Source organism: Morus notabilis, unplaced genomic scaffold (assembly GCF_000414095.1).
Source record: "Morus notabilis unplaced genomic scaffold, ASM41409v2 Scaffold139, whole genome shotgun sequence".
Classification (NCBI taxonomy): domain Eukaryota; kingdom Viridiplantae; phylum Streptophyta; class Magnoliopsida; order Rosales; family Moraceae; genus Morus; species Morus notabilis.
The window spans coordinates 180,573-193,448 of NW_010361068.1; the positions used below are offsets into that span (position 1 = coordinate 180,573).

The 12,876-nt window shown below is 34.5% G+C and overlaps 1 protein-coding gene across 1 annotated transcript; it reads right to left on the reverse strand.

Moving 5' to 3' along the window:
- Nucleotides 1-3,971: 3,971 nt before the first annotated feature.
- Nucleotides 3,972-7,013, reverse strand: LOC21408047 (glycerol-3-phosphate acyltransferase 5). Its single transcript, XM_010098295.2, has 2 exons — nt 6,307-7,013; nt 3,972-4,981 (listed from the first exon to the last, which is right to left on the reverse strand). Exons 1-2 carry the CDS (start codon nt 6,877-6,879, stop codon nt 4,058-4,060), a joined length of 1,497 nt encoding a protein of 498 aa, XP_010096597.1. The 5' UTR covers nt 6,880-7,013; the 3' UTR covers nt 3,972-4,057.
- Between the last annotated feature and the right edge of the window lie 5,863 nt (nt 7,014-12,876).

Genomic DNA, 12,876 nt, shown 5'->3' on the forward strand with positions numbered 1-12,876 from the left:
AATTAATCCCAATTTGCATCTAATATGCAACACAACCTCGTTTAGAAGTGTTAATAAAAAGCACTTTGACTTCTTTTCCACATATATGGTAAGAAATCTTTAAAAAAAATTGGGTTATGATTTTGAGGGAACCAATTGGTCAAATTTGTTTCTAATTTGAATAATAAGTGGAATATCAGTTTGATTTACTCTGTGAGCCTCATTATGTTTGTAAAACAATAATTTTCGTTTACTAGGTAGTCATACGATAATGACCAATGGTAATTATCGTTGTGACTCATATAGTAATTATCATATTTATTAGTGGTCATAATGGTGATTACCAGTATCATATGTTAAACTTCTTTTTTCATGAATGGGATTTTAATACTAAATTTACTTTTAAAGTTCTCCTTAGATACACAATTCAAACGTTCTTTTTTCAAGGTTTCTTATTTTAGATTTGTTAGTTATGTATATTTTGTAGGATGACGAAAGCCCAAGAAAATACCTATTGGATTCTTAATAGAATTTGATATCTTAATGCAGAAGTGGCACGTAGAGAGGTAAGGGGTGGCTCTTGACTTATTAATTAGAAATTCTGATTATCAAAATTAAGAAATTTTGGAGAAAGTCTTCAGTGTTTTCTTTTTAGGGTGTAATTCCCGTAACTGTATATATATATACATATATTATATATATAATAAACATAGGTTGTTTTTGTGCACGTCTATTTTCCATTTTCTTTACTTTTCTAATTGTGTAGTTTTTTCAGCCTATTGTCTCAAGTATTTGTTCAATTTGTTTACATTTTTGAAGTTGCTTTAGTTTACGTATCATGTACAGAAGAGTAACGGCATGTATTGTATACTGTGGTGCAGTCGTATGAGGTGAACTCTAGGGAACTAGAGATTTTCTCTAAGAATTGGCTTCCGGAGACGTTATAGTGTGTTTTTATCATGGTTATGGTGACACGTGTACGTGTTTTATATGTCAAATAAATTGAAAGTTGACCGTGAATTCAAATGTATAAACACAATGATCATTCTTGTAACATTGTGTCATACAACATTCTTGTACAATTTTTTTCGAGAAAAGGTCGAAGTGCACTTTATTAACTAGAAAAGTTTGTAAATGCAGGATAAAGTAATTGAATTGGTACACTACAGTAATTTTTGAAATGACTACTCGGTAAATTTTGTAATTATTATAATCAATTTTTAAATAAAAACTACCTAAGTTATTCACTAAGCAGCTTTTTTTTTAGATTATATTGGTGGTTTTTTCATTTGATGTATAAATGGTAAAGAAATCATACTACTAGCAAGACAAAGTAATTGGATTGGTACACGACGGTAATTTTAAAAATGACCACTTAGTGATTTCTGTAATGACCATAATCAATTTTTCAAATAAAAATGCCTAAGTTATTCACTAACTTTTTAAAATTCTACTGGTGGTTTTTTCATTTGATGTATATATGGTAAAGAAATCCTATTACCAGCAAGACAAAATAGTTAAATTGGTATACTACGGTAATTTTTGAAATAACCACTTGGTAATTTCTGTAATGATCATAATCAATTTTCCGAATAAAAACTACCTAAGTTATTCACTACGCATCTTTTTTTTTTTAGATTCTACTGGTGGTTTTTTCATTTGATATATAAACGGTAAAGAAATCCTACTATCAACAAGACAAAGTAGTTGAATTGATACATTATGGTAATTTTTGTAATGACCATAATCAATTTTTTGAATAAAACATGCCTAAGTTATTCACTAAACAACTTTTTTTTAGCCACCATAACAGCATATTGGTGCTTCATAGTTCTTTTAAAACAAAATTCAAAAACAAACAAACAAATAAAACATCAAACACCAAACATACTCCTACCAAAAGTTCAAAATATCAAAGTGCGAAGATAAATGCGTAACCAACATTAAAAGAAATCCTAAAATATATCGACAATTTATGTTTCAGTGAATAAGTTAGTAACGAAGTACTCAAACTAATCCGTCGGCAAAGGCTTAAAAAGTTAAAGGTAAACTAATAAGTCAAGAGCCACATCTCGCCTCTCTACGTGCCACCTCTGCATTACGGATCTCAAATTCCATCAAGAATCCAACAGGCATTCTCCTGGCCTTCTGACATCCTACAAAACATACATAACTCGTAAATCTAAAATAAGATACCTTGAAAAAAAAACATTTGAATTGTGTATCTAAGAAAACTAATTTGAAAGTAAATTTAGCATTAAAATCTCACTCATGAAAAAAGAAGTTTAGCATATGATGCTAGTAATCACCATTATGACCACTAGTAATATGATAATTACTATATGGGTCACAACGATAATTACCGTTGGTCATTATCGTAATGACTACCTGGTAAATGAAAATTATTATTTTACAAACATAATGATGCTCACCTAGTAAATCTAACTGATATTTCACTTATTATTCCAATTGAAAACAAATTCGACCAATTAGTTCCCTCAAAATCATAACTCAGACGTTTTTTTAAGATTTCTTACCATATATGTGGAAGAAAAGTCAAAGTGCTCTTTATTAACACTTCTAAATGAGGTTGTGTCGTACATTAAATGCAAATCGGGATTAAACGCCTTTAGGAAATATCTGCAACTTGTTCATATGAAGAGAGTGGGAAAGAGAACGGAGAAATTGTGATTTAAAGAGAGGGAGAGAAAAAAAATGTGGGAGCTCAAATGAAAAGAGAGAAGGAGAAGGAGAGAAAAAACTGTGAGTTCAAATGAAGAGAGAGAAATTGAGGAGATATCTGTAACTTGTTCAAGTGAGGAGAAAGAACGAGAAACTATGAGAGTTCAAATGGAGAGAGAGAGAGAGAGAGAGAGAGAGAGAGAGAGAGAAATTGAATAGGGAAGGTGAAATCTGACATTGAATTTTACTAAGGATAATTTTGACAATTTAACTTCATGGTCCCTCAATTGTTAATGAGGTAGTACTAAAAATAAAAGTATGAAAAAGTGGTGCTAGTCATAAGATAATTGTTGTAATCGGTGTTATTTTTATAAGTAACCTTAAATTTTATATGTTTCCAAAATTGGTGGGCTGTTGCGCTGTCGCTTACTAAATGATCAAATGTTTGGCATGTTATCAAGGCACATATATAAGACCCACTTAAATAATTAACATTTCACATATATGGATCACTTATTTTGTTTTCCCTAATTAATATATATATGAGACACTCTACAGGGTGGCGATTAGGCCTCCAATATCCTTCACTTCTCACGCAAATAACGAAAAAATTTCTAAAGATTAGCAAGAGGGGTTAAACTTATTGTATTTGTATCTTTGTTTTGTAAAATTTCACAAATCAAATAAAAAAAGAAATATGTAAATATTATGAAAATATAAATAAATATATATTCCATATGTATTATACATTATAATAATAATTATTAATTATACTTTTTTCCTTTAAAGAAATACAAATCAACATGGAATTCATACTGGTATACATACATGTTCCACTTTTGTCTATATATATGTATATGTATATGTACATATAGCTTTCTTTTAAAATTATTGAGAATCCACAAACACCTATGATCCGATGTCTTCATCTCATTAGCTCTATGGCTTAAAATAATAATTGGTCTAGACTCTAGAGCTTTTATACTGCGAGTGTAATGTGTTCAAGCTTATATATATAAACCAATATATATACGCACTTATTTTGTTGTAAATTCAAAATGTGACAAAATAAAAACATACACCTTCAATCAACAATTCAATACAAAGAGTACTCCAATTCCCAAATTGAAGATAACTAACGTTAACGATAATCAACTTTAGACTTTAGTTATCCATATATCGTACATTTATTTAACACTTCCAGAAATAATAATCGACTCCCAAAAAAAAAAACAAAAAACAAAAAAAAAAAAACAAAAACAAAAACAAAAACCAAAACAAAACAAAAAGAATACAAATCACAACCAATCAATGTACAGAAACAAAAACAAATTAGAAATAATATATAACTAATAGTTAATTACGCCCCAAGCCAACCGACAACAACAAACTATAGCTAGTGAAAGAAGGGCTTAAAGGTGCTGACCACCTTCTTAAAATTATCAATAAACGACGATGTCGTACTCGAAACAGAGCCGTCGTTTCCGGCCAAAACCCTGTACTTGTCCTTCCTGGTGAAGTTGGTGCACTCAAACCCTAGCGTCGCCGCCAATATCCTCTGCACGTAGTTCGCCACGTCATACGGGCTCTTCCCCGACGAACACGTGGCCTCCGCCGGCAACTGGTTAAGGAAAGTAACCTCGTAAACCGGCCGAGGATTCATGAAGAAAAATATCGGGTCGAGACCTTTCCAACCCCTTGCCGTCGTTGCATGGAAGAATCCTACCCTGTAATTCATCGCAACCGGCACAATCCGGTCCGTTAGCTCGGCGAAAAGAGCGCTGAACCTGAGGAGGAAAGGCTCGCGACATGTCGTCCCCTCAGGGCAAACGACGAGGTCTCCCTCGGCTAGCTCGCGCTTGATCTTCTCGGCATCGATGTCGCGGGTTCGGGTAAGCCGGACGGTGGGGATCGGAGAGAGGATCTCGGAGAGGCGGGAGATTGAGTAGGTGACGGCGGGGATCTTGCGGCCGAGGACGGTGCAGAGGACGACTGGGTCCATTAGGGTTCGGTGGGTGCAGACGAAGAGGACGCCGGAGTTGACCGAGGAGGCGGGCGGCGGGGGATTTCCTTTGACGATGACCTTGCCGCCGAAGAGGCGGGACACGTAGGGGATGGTCCACATTGGGAGGATTAGGCCGACGGCGATGCGGGAGATGGCAAGGAGGACACCAAAGGGCATCCAGAGGAGGATAAGGAGTGCGGTGGAGGGCGTCGGCCGCTTGACGAGACGGCCATCGTGGAAGATCACCGGGAGCGGGCGGAGGAGCACAGCGTGGTCGGGTTTTTGGTTGGTGGTGAATGGCGGGTGCAGTTGTTCCTGTGTTGCGAAAACATAATAAGTTAGTTTTATTTCTCCTATTAATTTCTGGTCAAGTAATGTTTGAGGAGCCAAGGAGATCAATAGTTTTGGATTTTAAACTAAGTAAAGTGAAAGGGAACAGAAAAAAAAAATAGAAAGATAATACAAGTACAACCTGAAATCATTATAGAAGAACCAAATAAAGTAAAGAAAAATCTTTTTTTTTTTTTGTTGGGGTGTGTGTGTGGGGTGGGGGGTTGAAAAGTTGGCCGCAAGCATATAGTTTGTACGCTTATAGTATCACTTTCATCCAACTTTAGTACTAACCAATCTCCTTAAAACCCTTAATGTTGAAGTAATCTCATGATTTCTCCAAAAAAGAAAGGAAATAGAACTTAATACTAGAGACCTAACTCTAACCCCTACTTTTGATATAAATTCTTGTGGTAATATGCATTGTCATATTTTTCTAATAGAAGGAAATTTTTGTTATTAATTGAAGTAATAATTTTTAAAACACCTATTAATAAAAGAATGACAACTCACGTTATTTGACTTTAAAAAGTTAAAATTAAAGTTGGTATTCCTAGTATTATTAAAAATAAATAATGTGTACTGACGCTGATTATAAATTGAGCCTATTAATAAAAGAATGACAACTCACGTTATTTGACTTTAAAAAGTTAAAATTAAAGTTGGTATTTCTAGTATTATTAAAAATAAATAATGTGTACTGACGCTGATTATAAATTGATTGTATATCTATTTTCTTGTAAAAATAGGTAAAGTAGTTTGTTTATGTCTTTTTATTCCTTTAAGCATAAATCATATTTTCTCATGTCGTTCTCTTGCAAATACCTCATTAAAAGTGTATGTATAAGTATTTTTACCACTTACTCTTGATTAATAACCTTTTTAGTTAAATAACTATACTAATAAAAGGATATTAATCATGAATGAGGAATAAAAATCCAGACCTATACACTTTTAAGGATAAATTTTACAATTTTCTCTTATGGAATTGGGAGCTAGCTAGTGATTTCTCCATCAAAGAAAATGAAGCTATAGCTTGTCTCTCCATGAAATGACCATATATACATCATGGAAATGCTTTGATATGGTATGAAAATATGACAATTTACATCTATCAACTTACGCTTATAAATTATCATTATTTTTAGTCGGATATAATTTTTTTTAGAAGGAAAATACTAAACAAACAGAACATTCTTCAAATTCCCACCATCTAAAAAATTCATTGGTTATATTCAAAAGACAAAAAAAGAAAAGAAAAAAAAAAAAAAAACTCTACATGTATTATGTTTATTGTTTAGAGTACTCACCTTGCACAAAGATAAAAACGAAGAAGCAGATGAAGCCCTCCCCAACCCAGCCGAGGGTGGTTCATCCACAAACATCTTAGCCACACGTCTTGAAATGCTCGAGCCAACATCACCTTTCACGAGCCCAGTGGCGAACCCAAACCGGTTAACCACCAGCTCACTCCCCACAACCTCGTCAGCCCTAAGATGCTCCTTCACGAACCTCTCCACCATCACCCTCGGCATCTTTGTCACCACAACCCTTTTTTCATAGCAACTGAACTTCTTCCACGCCTCCATCTCCACATCATCCATGAAAAACTTCGGCAGCACCGCCCTCGCCACCGACTCGATCTCCGACTCCGCCACGCCCGCCACCGCGACGAATATCATCACCCTCAGCCCCACATCTCCCATCCCCATCACGTCCATCAGCCGGATCAACGGCCGCAAGAGCAGCAAAAGCGCGAACCGGACCAAACCGGACGCCTCGAACGCCACCAACATGAAGTAGGAGAATGTGTCCGGGTCTTTCAGAAGCGTTCCTTCCAGCTCCGAAACAACTGACGATGAAAATACTGATGATTTCTCCATTAGGGTTTACTTAATTTCCTGTACTAGTTTTCTTTAAGCTCAAGCTGTTTGCTAGGAACAAATTAAGTGGGATTATAACTTATATGGTACGGAGAGTTTCTGGGATGAGTTGGGTCTAAATGTAGGAATTTAATTAGGCAGTTTATCAGTTTACAACTACCTCTCTGATCTTTATAAAAAAAAGTCTTTCAATATTCGTGTGTTCATACTCCGGTGGATATATCTACAAAGGAAATAATATGGATTATACGCCACGTAAATTTGCCAAGATCGATTACTTAACTCCAACAACTTTAGGCTGAAAGTTTTGGACCCTTTTATGGTGTCCACGTGTACACCTAATAACGCATATAACACGACACCTTTAGGTTACTGACCGTATAGATGTATATATGAGAATCAATGTGTATATACATTCATCTATATGTAGATTACGTTACACCGGAATATATAATATAAAACACAATATTTGTAAGAGATAAATTTGTGACTATAGTCACCACCACGTTGTCGTTGTTGGGTTTTTAAATATTTATATATGAAAGTGACCACCACGTACGATGTTGTGAATGTTGTCTATAAAGAGAGGTAGAGGATCAGCATGAGCAAATTTCTGCGCTCTATAATACATGTCTTGATTTTGTCAGCTTTTATCACATTTTAGACCTCATGTATGGCTGCGCTAATTAATAAGTACTGCTTCTTTCTTCAACAGGAGTATGTTTAGAACTCCATATCTCTCTCTCTCTCTCTCTCTCTCTCTAAACGCTTTAGATTGATCCTATATTAATTGTTCAAGTACGCGCGCACAAAAATTTATGGTATAATTGTTTTTAGCATTTAAAAGTGAGACAGGAACAGCAACAGGGTATATTTGCAATTGTCATTGTAATGGAAGTACTCCTAAGATTTCGCAGTCCGAATTTAGGTAATGAACTCCCTTTTTTGGTCAATTTGCGTAAAGATCTAATGTTCATTAAAATCATCTAAGAAATGTTTCAATTAATTTAAGTGCAGTACTTATCCAAATGAGTAGCGCTAGCTAAAGACATCAACTTATAAGCAATATCTTATTATTATTATTAATGAACATGGTGTTAATCTTAAGTACGTACAAATAAAATAATAACATCCTATCACATACTGTGTCAATTAATATTAGAAAGTTAAAATTAAGTACGTGTCCTTAGCACTACAAAAGGGTCTTTAATTTTTTTTCTGATAAAAGATGGTGTCCTCCTCAACGCCTATAAAAAAAAAATCAATTAGTCCCATCAGTGCAATAGTTAAGAGCTTGGTTAGGGTGATCCCTAATTATCTTAATTAAACTTTATTGTGTCTTCGCGTGGGAGGTATATTGTACCTAAAACATGGGTGGACTAATTTGCAGGTAATGTATTATTTATGTATAATAATTGCCAACGTCCTTTTCAAATTTGGACTAGTATTTCAAATTATTAAGCTTGATATATAGTTAATCAATTATAAGGTTTATGGGCAAGTGGGCTATTGCCATGCTCATGATGTGAAATCTCAGAGCTAGCTGGTGATAATATGGGTCTCCTACGAAAATTAAGTATGGGTTTACATACCCCCGCCAGATCATAGTGCATATTTACTCAAACTCTTGAAGCGCTTTAATTATGAGATTTTAATGTTTTATATGATTGCCTTTTCTTGAGGCAAGAAACCGTATGGTTTAATTGGCGGGCTTTGCATAACTTCTTTTGAAGAATTTACTAATGAATAAAAATTAACAATCTTCGACCGTGGAAGAAATCAAAACTAGATAATCTTATTAAAAAAAACTTGTTCGTGCATATGAGCATGACCTTTTGTCTTTTTTTTTCCTCCTCCATGATGATCTCTCTCCATGGTTGTCAACGATGACGAGACTCGAATCCAAAACAGGAAAATAAGGAAAGATTTTCCGGGTAGCTTGCAGTTCACTTTATGGCCCTAAATTAATTTGTTTATGTTTCTTATCAAAGAAAATTATTTTGTTGTTTATACATAATCTAGGTAGCTAATTATTAATTTCCTGAGGAGAAACAATCACAATTAGGCTACAAATTTCTTGTAATTTAGGGTTAGACTCGTTGGCCTTGCATGGGCTGGTCAAACAAGTACGCTTGAATTGAACAGAAAGGTGGCTTTAGGCTGGCAGGGAAAACTTGTAAGAGAACATGAATCCAAAGTAGGTTAGAAATTAACGATACTTATATATAAACAATATCACAAGCTTTGTTTGACGAGATAGTTGCTCAACTTATTTGGCAAATATTGCTCAACTTATTTGGCAAATAGATTATGATCCGTTTAGTTCGCTGATTCGAGTTTTTAATTCGAGTTGAAATGTGACTTTATGTGAGAGCTTTTTACTATAGCAAAAAAATTAGATGTAACTATTTCTTATGGCTTTTTACTGTAATAAAACTCGAATTTTAAACTCGAATCGGTGAAATAAATGGGGCCTACAATTTCCTTTCCTACCTAGCAAGTTCCACAAGGGAGGCGGGTAAAAGCTTAATAATAATAACTAAGGAAAGAATAACGTTTAGAACACCAACTTTAATCTCAATTTTTTATATTAATTTTGGGTTATTATTTATTTATTGGTGGCGGTTGGTTTAAGGACTGGCACATTTTAATAATAAAATATTACATTTTTCAATAAAAAAATCACAACTTAAAATTAATGCAATAGTTGAGATTAGTGTTAGTGTCCAGAACTATTTTAAAAGAAATATAACCTCATATATCTTCTCCTGATTGACATGCAAGTTTTTTAGTCTTTAGGTTAGGTAAGGTTGGTTTGAGCCTTAAGAGATTGGAATTGAAGCTTAAATATTCTTAGAAGAAAAAACCACTTAAAGCATAAACCTTGGTGAAATAATCAGTAACGTACGATTTTCCCAAAAAATTGGACAAGTATATATATAAATAAGCCTAATTCACAGTAAATATATGGCTACCTATAAGATAGAAGCCCTGCACAAATAACATTTGGCATATAAAGCATTGATTTTTAGTTTACCCAATTACAAATAATTAGAGCTAATTAATTATGATGGGAAATAATGCTCTAAGCAATATTAATGCTTAGCTTGAGAATTCCAATCAGCTTAGCCCGACCCGCCGCCCATCCAAGTTTGATTTTTGGGCTCGGGCTCGGGTTACCTGAAAATGGACGAATCGCCGGAGCCCGCCGCCGAGAGAGGGCCGTCAACCGTCGACTGCCGGAATTTTTTCACTCCGGCCTCACTTGCCCAAATTGCCCGAAGCCTGACCAACGGCTATATTTTTAACCGGTGGCGCCCAACCCGACCCGCCGCCTGAGTTGCCAGACTCCAAACGCTTTTTTTTTTTTACCATTGCCCGATGTTCGGCCCGAACCCGACCTGCCGAGACAAAAAAAATGGCCGTTGGATTTGAATTTGGGGGGAAAATTTAATTTTTTAACCCAAAAATTTCCCTATAAATACCCCCTATTCCCCACACATTTTTCTCACCCAAACTCTTTCAATCCCTCTCAATTTCTCTCAATCTCTCTCACAATTTTTTTAAAAACTATCACAATATCCTAAAGCTCTCTCTCTCAAATCGCTCTTATTTTTTATAATAGATTCTTTTGGTTATAGTGGTATTCCTGTTGATGCCCAACATAACGTGGAAGAAAGGCAATTTCCTACTAATGAATTTATTACGCAGGAATAAAAACACAACCAAATGAGGAACCTGTTAACACAACCAACTGAGGAACCTGTTAATCCGAGCCGTGGTGGACGTACTGGAGGTCGTGGTCATAATGGTGGTGGACGTGGAGAAGCGGCAAGTGCAAATGCTACTGCGCCTGCAAGTGTTGTAACCTCCAAGAGGAAATGCAAGCGCACATTGACAGTTTGGGATCACTTCGACACAATTGAGGAGATTGACAATGACGGTAACACTAAACATATAGCTCAGTGTAAATATTATTTTTCTAAATTACAAGGTGACACTATTCATGACACAACATTCTTGAGAAGACACTCTGAAAAGTGTCTTTAAAAGCTTAGCCAGTCCGACGGGAGGCGAACTCCACCAAACACAATTATCTTTTGATCGCGGAACCGGTGGTCTAACCACTTAGAAATACAATCCACAAGTAGATTGTATGAAAGTTGCGCGAATGATAGCTGCATTAGATCAACCACTTAGGGCGCGTTTGGAACTCATTCCAAAATGATTTTATTTTTTGTATGAAAATGAAAATGTTTTCAATCTCAGACATAAATCATTTTTGAAAATGCGTTTGGCAGTTTTATCAAGAGATTATTTTCAGTGTAAAAACAACCTATTAATGTCTCTCTTTCTCTCTCTGCTCGAGAGAGGAGAAAACGAAAACAAAAAATGAAAAACAACTAAAAGTCAATTTTCATTTCTCTCTCATTTTACACTAAACTAAAAATCATTTTCATTTTCGTTTTTTATCTCTATTGCATCAAACGCTGTTTTGAAAACGTTTTCATTTTTTTCTCAAAAAACGTGAAAAACAAAAACGGGATCAATTTCCACTCGGCCTTAGTTTTCTAGAGCATCCTAATTGGCAACGATATATTAAAGTTGTACAGAATCCTAATGCACAGTTCACTTCAAAAGTACTTTTAGAAAAAAATTGTTAAAATTATTTAAAAAAGAAAAATAAGCATTAATAAATCTTTTACACTCGACTAGTGGTTACGTTGCGTTAACGGCAGATATTTGGTCTGTTGTTGCCAATAAAGATTATTTAGCTGTAACCAGACATTACTTTAAACGATTTGATTTAGATAAGAGAATATTATGTTTTAAATGTGTTTTAAGATCACATAGCACCGATTTAATATATAATACAATTTTAAATGTAATTGATGAATTTAGATTAAGAGATAAAGTAATGGCTATAACATTAGATAATACTAGGGCAAATACTAAAGCAATTGTGTGCTTCAAAAATGATTTAAGTTTATTCGATAATGGTATTATTTTTCACTAACATTGTGCATGTCACATAATTAATTTAATAGTTAAATCTGATTTAAAAGAAATGGCTACTCACATTAAAAGAATTAGATATACTATTGCATGGATTTAAGGTAGTAACCAAAGAGAACAAGATTGGTTTAGGTTCTTACAAGCATTAAATCTACCTCCTAGAGCATTAGCCTTAGATATGCCTGTAAGATGGAAGGTAACTTATATTATGCTTCAACAATACATCCCTTATACGGATGCTATAACAAACTATATGTGTGTAAAATTAAGAACATGACATATAGACGCATATGATTGGTAAATTGTCAAAATTTTGTATCAGTTTTTAGGTAGGTTTCATGAAGTTACTTTAAAATTTAGTGGAACCTATTATCCAACATCACCTTTAGCTTTAGGTGAACTTTTAAGAATTAGTATTTTATTTAGTGAATTTAGGACGGATCCAATCTTAAGAGCTCATATCGCTTCTATGGAAAAGAAACTTAAAAAATATTGGTCTAAATTGCCTTTATTGTATGGTTTCGATACTATTTTTAATCATAGATTAAAATTAGATGGTTTAGAAAGTGGTTTAGAAAACTTAGGTGAATTTTTAGGCATCAATTGTTCTAACCAATTTCCAACAATAAAGGCAAAAATATTTTCAATCTATAGTAAATATGAGAATAGGTTTAGAAACACAAACTCTGGAGTACATGAACTGCAAAACGAGATGAAAACCCGCATTCATTCTTGAATGTTTTCAAGTTGAAGAAGAAGAAGACGACAACTTAAACAGAAGTTGGGAATGGATCTTCATCAACAAGTGGTGGTGGCGGCAGCTTCAACGAGCTTATGGCATACCTCAACGAGAGCTTAGCAGTCGACGGTACTAGAAAATCGTTTGACTTAGTTCAATGGTGGAGGGCACGAGCATTAACTTGTCCAGTCCTAACTCAATTGGCAATGGATATTTTTTCGATCCCAGTCTCCACTGTTTCA

Excerpts from the sequence above, each read along its gene's own strand:
- LOC21408047 (XM_010098295.2), bottom strand. The coding sequence starts at position 6,879 with ATGGAGAAATCATCAGTATTTTCATCGTCAGTTGTTTCGGAGCTGGAA. Across the intron at positions 4,982-6,306 it reads CGTTTTTATCTTTGTGCAAG|GAACAACTGCACCCGCCATT; the intron begins GTGAGTACTCTA and ends TTCGCAACACAG.